The sequence below is a fragment of the Coregonus clupeaformis genome, chromosome 33, assembly GCF_020615455.1.
Source record: "Coregonus clupeaformis isolate EN_2021a chromosome 33, ASM2061545v1, whole genome shotgun sequence".
Classification (NCBI taxonomy): Eukaryota; Metazoa; Chordata; class Actinopteri; order Salmoniformes; family Salmonidae; genus Coregonus; species Coregonus clupeaformis.
In genome coordinates this window covers 33,348,290-33,371,692 of record NC_059224.1, presented here as the reverse complement: position 1 = coordinate 33,371,692, position 23,403 = coordinate 33,348,290, and the positions used below count along the sequence as shown (strand labels likewise).

Sequence of the window (23,403 nt, the reverse complement as noted above, 5' to 3'; positions counted from 1 at the left end):
CCAATAACATATTTAAAATAATCCATTTTGGCACCTGTTTGAACTTGTTATCAGTATAAAAGACACCTGTCCACAACCCCAAACAGTCACACTCCAAACTCCACTATGGCCAAGATCAAAGAGCTGTCAAAGGACACCAGAAACAAAATTGTAAACCTGCACCAGGCTGGGAAGACTGAATCTGCAATAGGTAAGCAGCTTGGTTTGAAGAAATCAACTGTGGGAGCAATTATTAGGAAATGGAAGACATACAAGACCACTGATAATCTCCCTCGATCTGGGGCTCCACGCAAGATCTCACCCGTGGGGTCAAAATGATCACAAGAACGGTGAGCAAAAATCCCAGAACCACACGGGAAGACCTAGTGAATGACCTGCAGAGACCTGGGACCAAAGTAACAAAGCCTACCATCAGTAACACACTACGCCGCCAGGGACTCAAATCCTGCTGTGCCAGACGTGTCCCCCTGCTTAAGCCAATACATGTCCAGGCCCGTCTGAAGTTTGCTAGAGTGCATTTGGATGATCCAGAAGAGGATTGGGAGAATGTCATATGGCAGATGAAACCAAAATAGAACTTTTTGGTAAAAACTAAACTCGTCGTGTTTGGAGGACAAAGAATGCTGAGTTGCATCCAAAGAACACCATACCTACTGTGAAGCATGGGGGTGGAAACATCATGCTTTGGGGCTGTTTTTCTGCAAAGGGACCAGGACGACTGATCCGTGTAAAGGAAAGAATGAATGGGGCCATGTATCGTGAGATTTTGCGTGAAAACCTACTTCCATCAGCAAGGGCATTGAATATGAAACGTGGCTGGGTCTTTCAGCATGACAATGATCCCAAACACACCGCCCGGGCAACGAAGGAGTGGCTTCGTAAGAAGCATTTCAAGGTCCTGGAGTGGCCTAGCCAGTCTCCAGATCTCAACCCCATAGAAAATCTTTGGAGGGAGTTGAAAGTCCGTGTTGCCCAGCGACAGCCCCCAAACATCACTGCTCTAGAGGAGATCTGCATGGAGGAATGGGCCAAAATACCAGCAACAGTGTGTGAAAACCTTGTGAAGACTTACAGAAAACGTTTGACCTGTGTCATTGCCAACAAAGGGTATATAACAAAGTATTGAGAAACTTTTGTTATTGACCAAATACTTATTTTCCACCATAATTTGCAAATAAATTCCTTAAAAATCCTACAATGTGATTTTCTGGATTTTTCTCTCTCATTTTGTCTGTCATAGTTGACGTGTACCTATGATGAAAATTACAGGCCTCTCTCATCTTTTTAAGTGGGAGAAGTTGCACAATTGGTGGCTGACTAAATACTTTTTTCCCCCCACTGTACCTATTGCAGATTCAGTCTTCCCAGCCTGGTGCAGGTTTACAATTTTGTTTCTGGTGTCCTTTGACAGCTCTTTGATCTTGGCCATAGTGGAGTTTGGAGTGTGACTGTTTGGGGTTGTGGACAGGTGTCTTTTATACTGATAACAAGTTCAAACAGGTGCCATTAATACAGGTAACGAGTGGAGGACAGAGGAGCCTCTTAAAGAAGAAGTTACAGGTCTGTGAGAGCCAGAAATCTTGCTTGTTTGTAGGTGACCAAATACATATTTTCCACCATAATTTGCAAATAAATTCATTAAAAATCCTACAATGTGATTTTCTGGAATTTTTTTTCTTCTCATTTTGTCTGTCATAGTTGATGTGTACCTATGATGAAAATTACAGGCCTCTCATCTTTTTAAGTGGGAGAACTTGCACAATTGGTGGCTGACTAAATACTTTTTTCCCCCACTGTATATAACTATTTAAAAATATATATCTATTCAAATATCTTATTTTCCATCATTATCAATTAATATGCGTAATAATGTTGGCAGTTCATACGTAGGATTTTAACATATAACCCGGATTGCCATTGTATTATAATTAATTTATTGACAAGCAATTACTATCCTAGCAAATAATTACAGTGGTCCATCCCATACACCCCCCCCACCCCACCCCCCCACAACAGATGCCGGACAAACACACAAGCACATACTCCAACACACTCATCCCCCCTCCTCCACAATCCACCATAAAATCAGATACTCAACGGTTGTTATATCCCAGAGCCCAACTCAAGAAAGGACCTGATTTACGAGTGCACATACAGTTACAGCTGATTGAGGAAGCATGCAAGATTGAGCAGAAATTGACAACAATGTCAGATTTGATTAATCTACTTAATCTATGTCAAGTCCTAGGTGATGGAGATCAGATCCACCCTCTTCACCTGAGACACAAATACTCTGGTCCCCCGTTGTAACCATTTTTCCCAAGCATCTGCAGTCAGACCTTTGATTATTTTGTGCCACCTGGGCCACAATGATAAACCCCCTCTCTGATTGTCCGAGTGTGACCCCCTCCCCATGGGTTACTGCAGCCAGTGTTGCCAGCACTGCCACAACCTGGGTGGGGGTACCCCACTGGAATCCCCACCGGCTAGGTAAAAGGTTGTCAAGGTTCTCATTAGCAGCTTTGAGAATTTCCTTGTATATAATGCTCTCCCATCAGGGGGCTCTGGCTTTGTAGGACCAACCCTGCCAGGCAGGCTCAGAATCTTGAGGGGGCGGTGCTGCTCAAGTAGGTCTCTGACCGCATTTATTTCTCTGTTTAGGCTGCATACTCACAGCAGGTCCATAAAAGAGATGGGAACTTCTCTTTTGTGTATGGGTCACTCAGTTATTGTTCTTTTATTGTGTTACTTTTTATTTTAGTTTATTTAGCAAATATTTTCTTAACTCTATTTCTTGAACTGCATTGTTGGTTAAGGGCTTGAAGTAAGCATTTCACGGTAAGGTCTACACCTGTTGTAAATCGGCGCATGTGACAAATAAAATTTGATTGGATTTGAGTCAATGCCAACATAAATCATGAAAACGACCAAGAGATGAACAACAAATTAATATCATGGAGTCCTTCTTGCCCCTCTTTCTTATCCATAGTTTTACAATCTCTTCAATGGTTTACAAACAATTAGCCAGGAGTGATTTTTCTACATGTGCCATAAGTGCTATAACATGAGTGGTAAATAGGATAACTGACAAGAAATGGCATTGCTCCTCTATAAGTACAGTTCTGCATTAGCCAGAAGGCAGGTTAAGGTATCATATCCACTAGGAGAGAGGAGACAGAGCTGAAATACAAACAGCAACATACAACAAGACAGGAACATAACAACAATCATCATATTCATATAGAACTGTCATCACCAGTTATTGTATCATACTTGCTGAGTGACTGGAGTCAGTGACACTTGTAACAATAGACATAACTAATCATGAAGAATGAAGAGTCTTTCTCTCTGCATTGTCAGAATCTGACATTTAACTTTGAGGATTAGGCTGTGTGCCTGGTACAAGAGCCTGTAGCTAGGAAACAGACGGCGCTTCTGCACTCTGAAGTCAGGAGGGGGGAGGAGAAGAAAGGAGAGGAGTCGTTCCACCTCAAAAAGCACAAAAAAGAGGATTGAGACACCCACCATCTCAGATCGTTCTGAAATCGTTTCTGTAGTTAGAAACAGATAAGATTAGCATTCCTGCAACATTATTTTGTTTAAATATAATTGTATTTCTGAGATATTAAGCGAATTGATTGCACCCAAATTGGCCATTTTAAATTATAGGATTCATATAATATTCAATAAATCAATAAATCCATCTGATTTGGATCCCAAAAAATTCTAACAATAAGTAAGACATGAGGATTCCAAAGAAATGGTCAAAAGCCACCAACGGACCCCCCACGCCAATCCTAACCCATCAACAAGTATACAGTATCAGTTCTCTGTTTGACGAGTAGTATGGCGCTGCGGATCTGAGTATTGTTTCTTCATCCTATGTAAAGCATTCTCAGTGAATTTGGTGATATTTTTTTCCCCTGTTCAGAGACATTAGTAATTGAAGTTGTTAGGTTTATGTCTCATCCTACATTACCAATTTCTGACCACTAGATGGTGCTGTTCCTGCTATTAGTTGATTATTTTTTAAGAATCCCCCCACCCCCTCAATGTTAAAGGGATAGATCACCCAAATTACAAAATGACATATTGGTTTCCTAAGCCTGTAAGCAGTCTATGGACAAGGTACGACAGCAACCCATGCTTTGAGTTTGTTTACCTGGCCACTGTTTCAAAGGTACCATTGACTTGCATTGGATTTGTGCGACAAATGCAGTGGCCAGGTAAACAAAACCAAAGGATGGTTTGCTGTCATACCTTTTCCATAGACTGCTTACAGGTCACAAAATTAACTGAGAATGCATTACATAGGATGAAGAAACAATACGCCAAGCCGCAGCTCCATATTACTTGTCAAACATAGAGAACTGATATTGTATACTCATTGTTGGGTTGGAATTGGCGTGGGGGAGTCCGTGGGTGGCTTTTGACTATTTCTTTGGAATCCTCATGTCTTACTCCTTGTTAGAAAAAATGCATGTCCAAATCAGATGTTATGTACTATATTTATTGAATATTATATGAATCCTATCATTTTAAATGGCAATTATGGGTGCAATCAATTAGCTTAATTTTTCAAATCAAATTATATTTCTACAAAATAATAATGTTGCAGGAATGCTAATCTTATCTGTTTCTAACTACAGAAACAATTTCAGAACAATCTGAGAGGATGGGTGTCAAGGCTTGCTGAAATGACATAGAATGACACAGAGGAGAGGAAAGGAGAGGGGAGATTAGGAGCCTGTCAACAAGCTGCCTGAGCCGAGGTACAGTCAACACGCAGGAAATGTGAGGTATCATCTGCCCGCTGATTACTTAGAAACAACGCTTCATTATAATGGAGCTAAACACACAACAGACCTGCAGTAGCCAGATTTCGTTATTGTGAGGCGCAATTGATTTTGGAGCCAAATTCTCTAATGTCAAACACTGCTAAGATGCACAGAATGCAATTGGGGGAAATAATGAAATAAGCCCCTATCAGAATGGCTGCTCGGTGGCTAAGTTAAGACCTGCCAGTTGCCACAGGTGGAAAATTAGATAAAGTCTTGATAATGGTTCCTTCAGCTGGCAGTAGATAACAACCCAAGACAGTACTTGACAGTGAATATTACCACTGAAGAGAAGCATCAGGGCAACCTGGAATGGAATAGGAGTGAGTCATTACGGTTCCGTACTGAATTTCAACTTCCATATAAAGAATAAAATAATTCTGCTTCCAGCCAGACAAAAAATAACTGCTGTTGTCTTTATGATGCAACTGTATGTAGGCGGCACAGCGGTCTATCTGGAGTTCCCTTTCAGTTCTTTGACACCATAGTACACCCACCACCCCCACTGCATCTCCTAGCCATCAGAGAGAAAGAGAGAGATTGAAAGAGGGAGACAGAGAGAGGTGAACCTGAGGTGGAGAGATGAGCCGACGAAGACATCCACCGACGCACCCACCTCCATAGAGGAAGTTCCCTGGAGCTATGGTTGCTTGGAAGCTACAGAGAGAGGGCCGCAGCCCAGCAGCCCCGGCTTTCATGCTAAACCTGTTAAGACAGGATTCACAAAGCCTTCGCCTGGAAGGCCTGCGGAGGAGATGAAACCACACAGTCCTATTAGGAGATCTTTCAGGCTTCCACAGGAGACGTCAAGCGGAAGGAGGGAATAACTACTGTACCTGACGACTAGCGTTGCACTCGACGCAGAGACAAAAGGTAAAATGGCGTACCTATCTTCATGCCAAGGTGATGGAATGGAAGTCAGTGCAATTTCTCCCCTACGGCTGAACGTCCAGGTTAATTTCACATAGTGGCACAGTGATGAATCATAGTTCGGTCAGAGAAGGGCTGATTAACATTAAAACAACAACGAGCATGCCATCCTCCCTGCATTCTTTCTCTTCCCTCTCTCTATCCCTCCCTGCAAATCTCTGATTCTAAAGGGGGGCACTGCCCACCTCTGGGCCTCCCCCCTGCCGTACTCAGCAGCACCACCTTCTTAAAAAATCCTGAGGAGAATCCTGACATGGATCATTCTGTTAGCAGCGCACACCTTCACTACAAATCACATGATAGCAGTGCACACCTTCACTACAAATCACATCTGAAGAACTTACCATCAACCGTTCTGCTGGGCTGTTTAATATTGATAGGCACCAAACAGAGTGCACATATTAACAAATGTCCCAATTACGCCTTGATCGAATACAATGGTAGGTGATAACGTCATGGAAGGCGCTTGCTGTTTTGTGGGTTTTACAATGCCCAGCTTACCATTGTTCTTCACACCCATTTCCCTTTTTAAAAAATATCACTACCACTGCAACCTCCATGCTTTATTGAAAGGTCTGTCCCTGAGTGCTTGGTTCTCAACACTGAACTCATATACTCCAACCAATCCTACAACCATTCTAGAGATCAAACAAGGGCTGCAAACCAAATGGCACCCTATTCCTAAAGTAGTGCACTACATAGGGGATTGGGTACCATTTAGGACACAAAAGACCACATCCCTGCTCCTAGCTGCCCCGCCCCTCCCCGTCTTCTCTCAGAGGAAGCTGCTCTGAGGCTGAGACGACAGTAGTTCAGGAGACAGCCAGTCTCTGAACTAAGTAGTGAGAGTGTTGGAGGACTTTGACATTTAACACATTCAATAAATAATGTACAATTAACAAAAGGCTCTGAATTAATTTCACAGCCACAGCTGGTGTGACTGTCGATCTGATAAAAATGCAGTTGCATGTAAATTGTCGCCGCAATTGTCTGTTATCATCTGAGAACCTTTCCCTCAAAATATGAATATCATTATGCAGGGTTCTCCCCAAAATAATGTAAGAGAGGCACTGTGCCACCTTGTGGACTGACTGCGCCACTTTGAATATTTATTGTTTTATGTTATTATACAAGGCCATTGTTTGCCCTAGATTTCAGGAAATTGCAGTTACAGGTGTTAAAAAATGCAAAAATCTCTGATTCTAAAGGGGGGCACTGCCCACTTCTGGACCTCGCCCCTGCCGTACTCAGCAGCACCACCTTCTTAAAAAATCCAGAAGAGAATCCTGACATGGATCATTCTCAGATACAACTGTAGAATCAGCCCAAAATGTTCATTGTTTTACAATCTGATAGAAAACGGAATTTCTAGTCAGAGAATCTCACATTTGAAGTGATGATGAAATCACACCTAGGAAAAAGAAAAAAGTATGTTAAATTGGGGTGTTTATGAGATATCAGCACTGAGCACTAATCAGTAGCTTAGGAATGGAAACAAGCTGCTCACATCTCCCACAGAATAGTGACACCTTATTCTCTTTCAAAAGACTCCAACTCTTCTGAAGCGTATAAAAGTAGCTCCAACGGCTGCTCCCGGAGCACTGTACTGGCTATGTCAGATTAGGGGACAGTCTTATAGAGAGAGAGACAAACGAAGAGAGACACAAGATAAGCTCTCTATAGAATAGTGGTCACAGTTCAGTGGCACAGGCCCCCTGCAAAACTGAGATTCACTCTAATCTACAGAGGGTAGTGCGTACGGCCCTGCCATTCAGAACCTCTATACGGGGCGGTGTCAGAGGATGGCCCTAAACATTTTCAAAGACTTCAGCTCCAGTCATAGACTGTTCTGTCTGCTACCGCACGGCAAGCGGTACCGATGCGCCAAGTCTGGAACCAACAGGACCCTGAACAGCTTCTACCCCCAAGCTGCAAGAATGATAAATAGTTAAAGGTGCAATATGCAGAAATCGCTCTGCCATTTCCTGGTTTCAAAAATTCTAATAGTTCGCCTAATTTCAGTTTATGTGACAAAACAAGCGATGTATAGTGTAGATAATCATTGTACCATCTAAACTGCTGTGAAATATATTTTCAATAACCAAAAATATTGTATTTTCAGCTGTTGGAAGCTGGTGTACAAAACCGAACATAAAAGAAGCAAAAACAAAACTTAAGAACAGGAAGCATAGAAATAGTGCACATAGAACATGTCTACCACTTCTTAGACTTGCTTTCAATGAGAATGACAGATCTATAACTCACATTTTTATGGTCGGCTCGCCCAAAAAGTTACATATTGCAGCTTTAAATTGTTAACCAATAGCTACCCAGATTAGTCTGCACATTCTCTGCTGCTACTGTTTATTATCTATTATTTCAATTTTGTTCTCTCTGCAATGTTGGGCCCATAAGTAAGCATTTCCCTGTTAGTCTACACTTGACAAATTTGATTTGATTTTAAATCAGGCATCTAAGGCGAGACATAAGTCTAGCAGAATAAATTCTCAGAAACACCATGTACTGTATAAACAGAAAATATTTTTCCATTCAAGTTATGTACAATACAGTTTCTCAGAAAACCGCTAATACAGAGCCAACTGTTTTCTCTAGTGTTGTAAGTGTATATGGAGACATACTACGTATCCAGACATGCACGAAGACAAAAAAAAAACCATTTACTGTATCAGTAAAAGCACAGTAAATCACATTCAGCGTTAAAAGCCATCTGACAGCTGTGAGCAAACCACCAAGGCTTCCACAGAATCACGACACATACAGCCTGAGTACACAGGGTGAGAATTCATAACACTGTGACACTGTTTGCCTCATTATTTCATCCATACCTGCAATTTTCCATGCCTGTAATTTTCTTCCATACCTGCAATTTTCACTCCACTCCCTATATTGCACACTTCTTTTGACCAGGGCCCTGGTCAAAAGAAGTGCGCTATAAATGGAATGGACTGTCATTTGGGACGCAGCATAAGATGGGGTCCCATGTGGCTCAGTTAGAGTATGGCAGTCCATTCCCTATATAAGAATATAGCCTCAGTTGGTTGAGCCTCCCTGTTAAATACACAAGCCGACATCAGAGAGAGAGCATGGGACAACTGAGTAACAAGGCTACTGCCTGCTGGCCTCGAGTCAAACAAGGTTAGAGTATGAAGCTGCGGCGGAGGACTTTTGGGGGTTTGGCGTTGATGGATGGATTCAATAAAACCATAATCAAATTTTTTAAAATTCATGAGCAAGATGAAGATGTCCAGACACCGCCATATTTGATTCGGTCAGGTCAGTGTAGCGATCACTGAAAGTGATGATATGCCACTGTGTATCCCTAACTCACTGATCTCAGGCAAGTGACTGTTCCAAGACTCGCTGACTCAGGATGAGTTTTAAACCAAACAGTTCAGTCTTCAAGATGAGCGTGATTATTTTCTATTGCAAATCCAATTGAAGGTGGTGGCAGTAGCACATCCACTTACTGCAGACATGATGTGTGTAGGCAGGGAGCCGATCTCTCCCTCCAACATAAGAGCAAATAGTTCATTTCCATCATGCCTCTGTGAACATATCCCCCAGTGATGCCTGAACCCCCTAAAATCAAAATGAAAAAAACAAACAATTTGTCACATGCACCACATACAACATGTGTAGACTTTACCATGAAACGCTTACTTACGAGCCCTTTCCCAACAATGCAGAGTAAAAAAATACGAAAAATAACGAGGAATAAAAATACACAAGAATGAAGCTACAGTATTTACAGGGAGTAACAGTACCAGATCAATGTGCAGGGGTACGAGGTATTTGAGGTAGATATGTAGCCTACATATAGGCAGGATGGTTGCTGGCTTAGAAGCTTAATGATTAATGAAAACACTACACTGAATTTCACACAACTGCAAAGCGATCTGGGATGCGACGGGAGCCTGAGGTGTCAATAAGGACTTCATTCTGTCTGGTGTAATTCAGTAGTAAATTAACACTCAAGTTCTGTAATGCTGAGCTTGTGGCGACTCTGGCGCTGAGGTTTATCATGTTCAACTTCCATATGATAAAGGTAATGATGGGGATAATGACGCTTGTTGCATAATTTCCCAGAAAGCTCCCCCGACACTGAAGTCCTCACACGACTGTCTGACAGAGCTTACAGCAACAGACAGAGAAGACCGTGGTCATGTTTGAAATACCCATAGTTGGCTTCTAAATACTAGGCATTTTAGGTATGCGAAAATAAGCTGTTTTTATAGTAAGTGAAATTTCATAAATCATGTAAGTTTTAAATGCCAGGATGTTATATTCATTGTCTTTTCATCTAGTATAATTTGCTGCACACGTTAGAGGAAGAGAATCGTCTTTCCAGATTCACGTGTGTTTGACAATAGCTGATAATGAGATAAGGGGACGCGCTGTACCCAAATTAATGAATGTTGGACATCAATGCAATTGCGCATTAGATGACGCATTCTCAGGATGGGTGAGCCTAGTATGTTTATATAATTTGCTTACTGCATTAGTTTTTACAAAAATGTATGTTCTAAATAGTAGGTAGTACAATTAGTACACAGTACGTAGTTTGAGTAAGTAGTAGGCAAGATAGATTTTGGACACTGTCCTTTTCAAAGAGGTTTAATGCCAATATAAGAGTCCCACAAGGCATAACTGTCCAAAAGCATGGAAGAGAGAAGAATATATATCCCCGTATTGTTTTAGACAGAGGTGGCTTAGCTGTGTTCTGAGCGCTGGGTAGGGAGTTGGCAGATTGACTGGGGGATCCTGGGTCTGGATGTGAACGCAGAGGCTGCGTCCCAAATGGCACCCTAGATTTCCTATATAGCCACTGTTGGAGGGCATTGTGGAAGGTATGTGTTTGAGTGCAATTGCGGTATAGTGCGGAGGGGGTGGTATTGGTGGAATGTTCTAAGGCAGTGTCAACACTACATTCTTTGTGTTTTCTCTTGGTTGGGTATGGCCTATTTATCAGTCTCAAAGTTTTAATACAGGAGAAGTTTGTGCAGGACCTTTCTGAGAAGACAAACATTTGCTGGAGAAAAACACATCTGAAAAACGATTTGCTTTAGGTTTGCTGCAAGCGAATTAATGATTACACGCTTCTACAGTTTGCTATGAATTGAATACCGATAAGGGGAAGCAGGGATTTTATCGGCATCTCAAAAAATGTTATTAGGCTAAATAAAATGTAAATTGCAACGCATATTACTTCTGTAATTATTGCGTTAACGAAATGGCACACTGAACATTGTCGAAAACTTAAAAGATGGCAATCTGGACAAGGCCTTGGTACTGCACACAAAAACACAAAACATAGTCTAAAACTTCTGATTCAAATAAGGCAATCTGGACAAGACCTTGGAATTTCTTAAATACACTTAGATAAGGGAAAGACCGAACACCTTCCAATGACATGCAAAGACACAAAAACACAAACAAAAACAATGAACATGGTCTAAAACTTCTGATGAAAAATGGCAATCTGGACAAGACCTTGGAAATGTTTAACATAAGCCTACCTAGATAAGGGTAGGATAGAACACCTTTCAATAACACGCATTCACATGCATGATGCATTCATGCGCACACACACAAAACTCCCACCATCCCCATGACTCACTCCTTCACCCCCATCCCCGGACTGCGTCTCCCTCCCCAGTCCCCACCACGTTCACCTTGAGCTGCTGGAGGGTGCTAGGTGGGTGGGAGCAGGTCAGTGAGTGAGGAGAGAAGGCAGCCTCCAGCCTGCAGACAGCCAGCATTGGCTTCACTAATGAGACACGCTGTTAAGGGGGATTTACTCTCCTTCAGCCTGACAAATGTAATTCTCTCCGACAGTCAGCAACACCAGCCCGGGCCCCGGCACGACGATCTGAACCCCATAGACAATTTAAGGGCACAAAAAGCATGGGTATGGTGTCTCAACACAATTAGCCCTGTTTATTAAGGGCCGGGCTGGGCCAGGAGGGAGATGTGCTGCGTCAAACCGGGTTTCCGTTAGCCGGTAATAGCAGACTTTTGGCAGATAAAAAAATTGACAAGCCGATAAATAGAATTGCCGCCGGGCCAATTGTCTGGGGGGGGGAAAAATCCCATGTAAATACCAGTGGATGTAGCGCGAGAGCTGCCGATACAGCTCAGACAGCTGTTTGTTGCTGCTGTAGTGAAACGTGCTTTAATAAGCCCAATAATTGCACAACAATTCTAAAGGCAATCGCGTGTAAAAAACAATGGCCATGATAAAAAAATATTCTCAACTGGTAATTAAAGCGCGCTTCCCATTCGCCATTGAAGTGTGTAGGCAACTAGGCAGGCTTCAGCGCACACCACTTTGCAATGAGCTGGAGGCAGTATGCATTCTGAAAACATATACTTAATTGTTTGAAACCTGAACGTTTACTACATATTATGAGGCATGTCTTACCTTGCTTCAAAGAAGCCTAGCCAAAATCCAACCAAACGTGAAGGCAATTATTTTATGAAGACCATATGCCATTGAAACCAGTAGCCTTTTTCTCTCATGTTCTATTGGTTTTCAAATCAAATGTATTTGATTGTCCAGTAGCCAAAAGCACAATCCTAGTCATATTAGCAACCCATGTTTGTTGTTGCATATTTAGACCTCCCATCTTTCTAAATTTCTAACGGATATTTTCATCTCTGTCACATGAAACCGCTCACAATGGTGTTTTCCCACTAATTGCATTATGGAACGAACATTCGCACGTAGACTACTGCCTTGTGCGCATTGCTGCACTTATAATGTGAAGAAATAATAGTTTATCTAAATTGTATGCTAAAAGTTCTGATCTGTTGCATGAGCCTCATTGCTTTCTTATATATTTTTTAGATGTAGCCTAGGCCTACTGGTTGTATGAATTTGGGATATATCGTCCCACAACTGTCCAAGAGTCTGTTTGGAATACGCTATTTATTTCTCGCACAGACCGACAAGCATAGGTAAACTGCATCACAGTGCTTGAGGTGTCACTACAAACCCGGGTTCGATCCCAGGCTGTGTCACAGCTGGCCGTGACCGGGAGACCCGTGAGGCAGCGCACAATTGGCCCAGCGTTGTCCGGGTTAGGGGAGGGTTTGGCCAGCCGGGATTTCCTTGTCCCATCGCGCTCTAGTGACTCCTTGTGGTGGGCCGGGTGCCTGCAAACTGACTTCGGTCGCCAGCTGGACGGTGTTTCCTCCGACACATTTGTGCGGCTGGCTTCCGGGTTAAGTGAGCAGTGTGTCAAGAAGCAGCGCGGCTTGGCAGGGTCGTGTTTCGGAGGACGCATGGCTCTCGACCTTCGCCTGTCTCGAGTCCGTAGGTGAGTTGCAGCGATGGGACAAGACTGTAACTACCAATTAGATATCACGAAATAGGAGAGAAAAAGGGGTAAAAAGTACACACACAAAAACAAATATTCTACTATATGGGACAGTAGATTGACATAGGCTAGTGATTTTGCTGTTCATTACTTGTCTTGTTGCCTGAAGAAAAGTAAATGTGGGCAGTTATTCTAACATAGGTGGCGTGTCGGTTTCAAGTTCGGGGAAGCAAATTTTCACCATAAAAATGCACCTTTATAATAAAGCATTCTTATGTAAGATAGCCTACTATTCCTAATGTGATGATTAGATTGGATGTCATAATTTAGGCTAATAATAAAACTCAATCACTGTTCGCAAAAAAGACTGTTCAATGCAGTAGTGGCTTGGAGTAGGCCTAGGCTATATCAGACAGCCTACATTTCTTCTCCTTACTTTGCACAGGAAAATGTCGGCCCTTGATAAATACACTTCATGCAATTCTACTAAACTTTATATGACTGGAGACATTAGCAGAATCTTTTTTTAAACGACAAAAATTACAAGGTAGCCTACTCTGCTGACACTGACAAACATTGTCTGATCCATATATTAGGCCTACGAAAAGAGGAGACAAATACAATATTACGTCCATCAAACCTGGAGGAGGACATTATTGTCCAAAAACAAACAAAAGTAGCACTGACCCAATAATAAGGACAGTGAATATGCACAGTCACTGGGTATATGGACGATGTTCTCCGCTGGTGCCAATAAGATAATAAGGCTACTTTTCACGGAGAATTTGTATCACTAAAAGACACACTGGATTATTTTCATTGTCTTCTCTTTACAACAATAGCCATTTGTTTTCCAAACTGTTTTTCCACGATTCTATTTTTAAATATTGTGATATGCTTGGCTCGGTCTCTCTGCATTTCACTGACAGTCACAACTTAACAATCATCTATTTGGTATTTGCCGCGTGCTCTGCACAAATTGCGGGCCTTTCGCTCTGTAGGCTAAGCAATTTAAAACAATCCACATGTTGGTTTTTTTAAGAAGCTAATTATCCTCTGTGGTCAAATCATGCTTTCTGGTGTAGTAGCTTATTTTGAATGGTTTTATTAATTTCTGTATAGACAGGAGTAAGCTAATTAGGCTATATAATTTTGGCAATTGAATTCAATTTACTTTAGGGAAAGCTTAGCTTCCCCTAGCCTTATGGACATCGGAATTCGGTAAGAATGGCGCACGCCGTTGCATCCGAGTTGCATGTTCTGTTAAGATTAATTACTATAAACTGAATGTGATTTCTGTAATTCTGAGAACTGTGGGTTGACGCCCGAATCAGGTTATGCAACCAATGCATATGGGTCCGGTACCGGTAAACTAAAATGCTGCCTGTCAAAATGTACGGCGCCACATTTTCCTAATGGATTCCCTGGTCTGAAATAGCACTCTATTCCCTATATAGTGCACTACTTGTGATGCAACCATGATGGGATACAGAGGCAGTCATGCGGTCATCTCCATCCATTAACCTGTGACTGGCTGGATGAGTCCTGAGGTACAACAACAACAACACTGGGCCAATACAGCCAGAGGTAAGAGAAACAGGTGCCAGGCCCAAACCAGAATACAATAGAGCTGAGGTAATTCCATAGCGCTGCATTAGAAACCTCAAAGTGGCTCTCTCATGGTGCAACACAGATAAAGGACTGCTGTTTCTGACTAATAGCTCCTCACAGAAAAACAACTGAGTGCTTTGAAGTATGCCCCAGAGATGGAAATTGCATGCTTCAGTCTTCCCCCAGTCCATTTCACCTAAAACTTTAACTCCCTTTTAAAGTCCAATTCTCCCAGCTATAATGCAGTCAATATATCAGCTAAGCCATATTCTAGTCCCCCACCGACTACGCCATCAGTCTGTGTTCAGCGAAAATAAACTAATCTCATGAAGTATGAAAATGAACTAGGCCCAAATTTCAGGTCCCTGAGAAAATTCAATTGCAGATAAACAGTTTTCATTTGAAGATGAAAATGGCTCTCGCAGTATAAAATCGTATTTGCTCCCTTGCTTCCGCTTACAACTGCCCTGAACACACTGCAGTGCTGAAGAAACATTCTAATTAGGGAGCATTAAGCTGGTGTTATTGGAGGGGTTAGAGGTCTCAGACCCACAAGGTAAAGGCTTGCTGATACTGATCACACTGCTTTAATGATCCAATTAAGCACTGTTTATTGAACTAACGGTTTGCCGTGTTTTATAAATGAGTTGTGGATATTAGACTGGTGGGGAAGGCAGGGAGAGATTACTCACGAAACAAATACGTACTTAACACATACAGTGCCTTCAAAAGTATTCACACCACTTGACATTTTGCTGTGTTACAGCCTGAATTGAGATGTTTTGGTCACTGGCCTAAACAAAATACCCAATAATGTCAAAGTGGAATTACAGTGCCTTGCAAAAGTATTCATCCCCCTTGGCGTTTTTCCTATTTTGTTGCATTACAACCTGTAATTAATTTAAATTGAGTTTTATTTTGATTTCATGTAATGGACATACACAAAATAGTCAAAATTGGTGAAGTGGAATGAAAAAAAGAACTTGTTTCAAGAAATGTATAACGGAAAAGTGGTGTGTGCAAATGTATTCACCCCCTTTGCTATGAAGCCCCTAAATAGGATCTGGTGCAACCAATTACCTTCAGAAGTCACATAATTAGTTAAATAAAGTCCACCTGTGTGCAATCCAAGTGTCACATGATTTGTCATATGATCTCAGTATATATACACACCTGTTCTGAAAGGCCCCAGAGTTTGCAACACCACTAAGCAAGCGGCACCATGAAGACCAAGGAGCTCTCCAAACAGGTCAGGGACAAAGTTATGGAGAAGTACTGATCAGGGTTGGGTTATAAAAAAAACATCCACCATTAAATCCATTATAAAAAAAATTGAAAGAATATGGCACCACAACAAACCAAGAGAGGGCCGCCCACCAAAACTCACAGACCAGGCAAGGAGGGCATTAATCAGAGAGGCAACAAAGAGACCAAAGATAACCCTGAAGGAGCTGCAAAGCTCCACAGCGGAGATTGGAGTATGTGTCCCTAGGACCACAGAACTGGGCTTTACGGAAGAGTGGCCAGAAAAAAGCCAACTAGGTGAAAAATCTGTCGATGTGCCCTTGAGCAAGGCACTTAACCCTAATTGCTCCTGTAAGTCGCTCTGGATAAGAGCGTCTGCTAAATGACGTAAATGTAAATGTAATAACACACTGTCATTGTTAGAATCTTAATATCACAAACAGAAATGGAGTTATAACCCGTTTTTGGAGGGCATGAATGGTTTTCCCCATTGCTCCTCCTTCTCCCGACAGTAGGGCCTGCGCTGCTCCTTCTCCTGACAGTTGAAAGTGCAGTGCCCAGCTGATAATCACCCCGACAATTGTCTCGAAACTGAACTTAAACTACACCGAAACTAATTTCACACAGATTAAATACATTAAGTAAAGTATGAGGGGGGGAACGGTTCAGTTGATGAGCGAGGGGAAGCGAATTATGCATAGTTATGTAATCACCAATTGTGAATGAAGAACAGGGCGGGCCATTCTATTGATCTATTCTAATTATAATCTCAAAATGGTATGCACCCTATATAAGTCCACCAAATCCAAGCAGTCTTATCAGTCTACTCTGGCCTACTTGGAGTAGGCTACACAGTGAGAGCGTGCGTAATTGTACATGATGAAAGGCTTTCAATATCTGGCAGCAGGTTAGCAAGTGTCGGAGAATGTGGTGATGAGGCTTGTAGAACCTTACGTTGACAAGGGGACAAATGTCACCATGGACAATTTCTTCACTTCATTGTCATTGGCGAACAAGTTGCTTGTAAAGAAAACAAGCCTGGCTGGCACCATGAACAAAGTGAGATGGGAGCTCCCTCTCTCTGCGCAAAATAAGGCACCTGCACAGCCGTTGTAGTCAACAACGGTGCTGAAGAATGACAAGACAACGGGACAAAATAAAGAGAAAAGCCTGAGATTATTACGCACTACAACCAAACAAAAGGTACTGTATGTCAAAGTATTCTGTGAAGCATTTATTTGGGCTGCAATCTGAGGTGCAGTTAACTCTAATGAACTTATCCTCTGCAGCAGAGGTAACTCTGGGTCTTCCATTCCTGTGGCGGTCCTCATGAGAGGCAGTTCCATCATAGCGCTTGATGGTTTTTGCAACTGCACTTGAAGAAACTTGCAAAGTTCTTGACATTTTCCGGATTGACTGACCTTCATGTCTTAAAGTAATGATGGACTGTCGTTTCTCTTTGCTTATTTGAGCTGTTCTTGCAATAATATTTCATTTACATTTAAGTCATTTAGCAGACGCTCTTATCCAGAGCGACTTACAAATTGGGACTTGGTCTTTTACCAAATAGGGCTATCTTCTGTATACCAACCCTACTTTGTCACAACACAACTGATTGACTCAAACGCATTAAGAAGGAAAGAAATTCCACAAATTAACTTTTAACAAGGCACACCTGTTAATTGAAATGCATTCCAGGTGACTAACTCATGAAGCTGGTTGAGAGAATGCCAAGAGTGTGCAAAGCTGTCGTCAAGGCAAAGGGTGGCTACTTTGAAGAATCTCAAATACAAAATATATTTTGATTTGTTTAACACTTTTTTGGTTACTACATGATTCCATATGTGTTATTTCATCATCGTTTTGGTGTCTATTATTTTACAATGTAGAAAATAGTAAAAATAAAGAAAAACCCTGGAATGAGTAGGTGTGTCAAAACTTTTGACTGGTACTGTATATGAAATGTATTAATTACACCTACTGTATAAATGAGCTTGAAGGGGGGGTCCCTCGAGACCCAGCGGTTCTAGTGTTAAAACAGTTACAGAGTTTAATGGCTGTGATAGGAGAAAACGAGGATGGATCAAAAACATTGTAGTTACTCCACAATACTAACTTAATTGACAGAGTGAAATTTGTACAGAATACAAATATTCCAAAACATGCATCCTATACAACACATAACTGAGTACTTTATATTTTCAAGCATAGTGGTGGCTGCATCACGTTATGGGTATGCTTGTAATCGTTAAGGACTGGGGAGTTTTTCAGGATAAAAAAAAATATGGAATAGAGCTAAGCACAGGCAAAATGCTAGAGGAAAACCTGGTTCATTCTGCTTTCACCTTTCAGTAGGACAATAACCTAAAACACAAGGCCAACACTGGAGTTGCTTACCAAGAAGACAGTGAATGTTCTTAAATCTGCTTGAAATTATATGGCAAGACCTGAAAATGATCAACAACCAATTTGACTGAGCTTGAAAAATGTTGAAAATAATAAATGGGCAAATGTTGCACAATCCAGGTGTGGAAAGCTCTTAAAGACTTACTCAGAAATCCTCACAGCTGTAATCACTGCCAAAGGTGATTCTAACATGTATTGACTCAGGGGGTTACATTTATTTTATTTTACCTTTATTTTACTAGGCAAGTCAGTTAAGAACAAATTCTTATTTACAATGACGGCCTACACCGGCCAAACCCGGACGACACTGGGCCAATTGTGCACCGTCCTATGGGACTCCCAATCACGGCCGTTTGTGATACAGCCTGGAATCAAACCAGGGGGTCTGTAGTGACGCCTAAAGCACTGAGATGCAGTGCCTTAGACTACTGCGCCACTCGGGAGCCCAGTTGAAGTCGGGAGTTTACATACACCTTAGCCAAATACATTTAAACTCAGTTTTTCACAATTCCTGACATTTAATCCTAGTAAAAATTCCCTGTCTTAGGTCAGTTAGGATCACCACTTTATTTTAAGAATGTGAAATGTCAGAATAATAGTAGAGAGAATTATTTATTTCAGCTTTTATTCATTTCATCACATTTCCAGTGGGGCAGAAGTTTACATAAACTCAATTAGTATTTGGTAGCATTGCCTTTAAATTGTTTAACTTGGGTGAAACGTTTCGGGTAGCCTTCCACAATAAGTTGGGTGAATTTTGGCCCATTCCTCCTGACAGAGCTGGTGTAACTGAGTCAGGTTTGTAGGCCTCCTTGCTCACACACACTTTTTTCAGTTCTGCCCACACTATTGGATTGAGGTCAGGGCTTTGTGATGGCCACCCCAATACCTTGACTTTGCTGTCCTTAATCCATTTTGCCACAACTTTGGAAGTATGCTTGGGGTCATTGTCCATTTGGAATACCCATTTGCGACCAAGCTTTAACTTCCTGACTGATGTCTTGAGATGTTTCTTTAATATATCCACATAATTTTCCTTCCTCATGATGCCATCTATTTTGTGAAGTGCAGACAGAAGACAGGCATATATAGTCCAATATGAAAATAAAATTGCACATTAAGATGCATATCAACCCGCAAGGTGCACAAACATAAGCACCAATGATTGAGAAATAGTGCATAAAGAAATATTCGTGGAAATATATCCATGTAAAAATATAACAATAGATATTTGTTTAGATAGATTCAAGGATATGTTTTGTATAATTCTACAAAGTCCTAGTGAAAAATGTAGGCCTAAAGCCAATTTTCGACACTTTAAGCCAATGACCCATCACCATTCTAATAAATACATTTCATATATGCTATCTGAAGAATAATTATTTGGTTGTGTTTATAAAGGTCTTAGGTAACATTAGAATACTAAAACAGAATTATTTCAAAGAACAAAATAGCATTTTCATTAGTTTATGTTACTCTAAGTTACAAGTACAACTGAAAAAACACTAGTTCAAGTCCATCACAAAGAAGTCCATTATAATTTCGTTTTGGCAGGTCTAAAGAAATATTGTGGAAATAAAATGTATTTAAAAGAAAAAATAATATAATATTTTAAGTTTATTACGTTACCAGTCTTTGCTTAGTAGCCAGAACAACGCTGCCACTCGAGTGGTCATGTGCTGAATGCATGGACAGCACAGATATTCTTGCAAAAAGTGAAATTTGGAAATAGAGCTCTACCTCTTGAATTTTGTATAGTTATTTGACAAAGGTAAGTGTCATAGAAACTGCAAAATATAATCTTTCTGATACTATATAGAAATCAAAACATTTTACCTGCATGTGACTCTGAAGAAGGATTTGATAAAGTGATGCTCCTTTCCCTGCAACTGTCAAATACAAGATGCGCACATCTCTTCATGTTCAATTTGACAACATTTTTACATTTTAGTCATTTAGCAGACGCTCTTATCCAGAGCGACTTACAGTTAGTGAGTGCGTACATTTTTCATACAACTGATAATATTGTCACTCTGACTATTGTCCATTTAATATTGTCTATAGGCTATGTCTTGTGTGAAATTAGTTTCGGTATAGATTCGATGGGCCGGCTGCGCAGGCTAACTGGCATGGTTTGTTTCTCCTCGCTCATCAACTTGGATAGAGTCAAGGATATGTTTTGCATTATTCTAAAGGCCTACTGCAACATGTAGCATGTTTTAGTTTCCCTAGCAATAAATTAGATTATAGTAAATAAAGCAGTCCCGTAAGAGCTTCTTTTCACAATGTATCAACCCGCAAGGCAAACGGTCAAATTATTTGCTATAAACATGAGTGCCAACGCTGATAAATAGGCATAACACAAACATATCATTATACTATTTTCTTTCTAAATTAAATCAACCTCTTCACTCTCACCATTCTGTTGGGCCTAATTTAAATTCAACTGTGAAGCAACGTGAACAATTATGACCTATTCATCCTTTTGTCATTCATTCAGTGAGGAGAGAGAGACGCATTAGCACCTGGTTGGGTTCCAACATCTTACAGCGCGCATTGTCGTGGCGGGTTAAGTTGGGAATAGGTGTGAAAACAATGGGTAAAAAGGCTCTAAATACTTCTCTGTTTGTGATTTCTAAATTCAGACAAATGAGCAATGTAAAATACAAACATTTAGGAAAGGTCAGGGAAGGAGCAGGATGTTGCTTTTTATTGCTGATTTCTTTTATTTACAAAATCAAACCTCAGTGGCCGTTGGCCTATGGCGGTCCTAGTGTTAATTCAGGAGAGCTGGAAACTTGAAGAAAAGCCATCACACAGCCTCGGCCTCATTGAAATATCATAAAAAGAATTTCCGGCAAACATGCCATGAAGTGGAAAGCTGCGCCACCGCGAATGAATAAACCAGATTCCTATTCCCCCATTTCATGATGTCTCTAACAGAGATATGGCTGTATGCAGAGCAGATGGCCTCAGCATCAGAACAAAGACATAGCGAATGAGGCAGGCATAATTCAAATGACTTGAATATCTTCAACTACATCCCGCTAACAAGAGTGGGCAATCTGTCATAAAGGCCTCAGACAGGAGGGATTGGAAGTTGGAACCGGGTTAACCAGGGTGGTAACCCAGTCATTCATGGCTAACATTTCATACATGACAAAGGCTCCAGCACAAAGAGATCAGTGATAGTAGCTGGGACTGGAGCTGTTCCCTGCTCCCGCCATGACCAGACCAGCCATATGAACAGTGGTGGGAAAAATGTGAAGACTACCAGAAACCCTTGCTCCCTCTACTCTGTTATCAGGCATTTAATGTGAACGTACAGAGCTACAGTTTCCCACTGAACCGGCGCTGATCCACTGATCTAGCTAATTGTGCAATGCCCTTCGGTGGAGCCTTATGAGACCAAGGGGGGAGGGCCTTGCTGGGGAGGTTTAATAGCTATTGGAGAATAAAAACACTCTTGTCCTTGTCAGCAGCAGCACATGATCTGCAAACACAAATAACTCTGTACAGAGGTAGGCCGGGTTAACAAATTTAAAAAAGGGCTCCTTAGAATATCTCCATGATCTGTGAATAATCAATTATAGATTGTAAATAGTGGAGCCACATAGGCCATTTTCAGAGCTAATTATTATTTCTGTTGATTATTTAGAGTTTTCATTAATATTCCCACTGATAATAAAAGCTTTGATCATTTCTCTTTTAATGGTGATAGAGGCATCTACAAAGTTTATCTATCCTGTTGTTTTGATTAGACCTTAGATGAGTCCCTGAACTGATGAAAGTTAAATAATGCATTAGTAACACGTACGGCTAGAATGTCAGACCACCACAGACTTGTGATGATCTGGCCCTGGCACAGTGTGTGTGTGTGCACATGCATGCATGTATTACCTTTCGTGCTGCGTGGATGTCAAAGAATGGCTTGTTCCTGACACTGAAGGGCTCCTTGGTCTTGTCGATCTGTCCCGTCTTCATCTTCTCCATCCGAGGGGAGATTATCTCTTTCTCTATGCACAACAGCCGAATATTGAAATCACACTGACCGACCGGCTGACCCTGAAAGACAAACAGACAAACAAATTAATCATCTTCGAACACAGTGTGTGGCTTTGCATTTCCATAATTCATTCGAGAAGGAACTAATGCAAAACCTGACTTACTAATGCAATGTCAATCAAAGTAGGGATAATATCTCCCCCACAGCTCAATGGTACAGTGAAAACGAATGCATTTGGATGTTTTTACTTGGTTGATATTTTCAAATGAAATCCTCTCGATAGATTGGTCTAGATATGACAAGGTTACGAACTGCCAATCCAGTGCCATGGCAACAGTGTACAGGTCTGAATAATCATGAGCTGAACTGAATAGAGAGAAAGGGAGAGCAAGAGAGAGAGAAAGAGAGATTGAGATTGTTGAGTTCTCTTGGGATAGCTAGAGCCAGGGCCATCAAATAAAGAGCATCGCTAAGGCAGCTAGAAGCCACAGGTATTGAATGTCTATATATTCAATCAACGTTTTAGTGAGGTCGCCATGCCAACGGGTCTTGTCTAATGTCCTCCACTCCTGCTTTTCACACAGAGCTTCTGAGAAAAGGATAGGTTCACTTCAGACTGACCGCAGTATGTCTCCCAAACCTCAGGGGCCACACTCCAAGGTTGTATTCATGTGGCACCAAACGGTCAGTCCATTTTCTTCCATTAGGTACTAAACGGTCAGACGGTTCTCTTCCGTTTGGTGCCTAATGAATACGACCCTGAACACGGACAGAAACAGGGATGGACTACACTACCTAAACTTGCCAAATAAGAAACGCTTGTTTTCTGTTTTCCTTTACGCCCTAATGAATATGGAGGTAAATCATTGACATAGTGATTTGAACGTGTATAATATATTTGTAGTTGTAAACACAATTTGCAAGTGTGTAACTGATGACTTGTGAAGATGAAAGAATAATCTGTAGTTGTAAACACATTCTCAAACAGGTAACTTAATATTTGCGAGCAATAATTGCATCTGTACAC

General features: G+C 41.3%; 1 protein-coding gene across 1 annotated transcript in view; it reads right to left on the bottom strand.

Annotated features, from left to right (window-relative positions):
* Window positions 1-23,403, bottom strand: part of rngtt (RNA guanylyltransferase and 5'-phosphatase) — a 177,547-nt gene that overhangs the window by 71,954 nt on the left and 82,190 nt on the right. Inside the window, exon 12 of the mRNA XM_041860818.2 lies at window positions 22,271-22,435. Within this exon, the coding sequence (XP_041716752.1) occupies window positions 22,271-22,435 (165 nt within the window). The remainder of the gene's footprint in view (window positions 1-22,270; window positions 22,436-23,403) is intronic.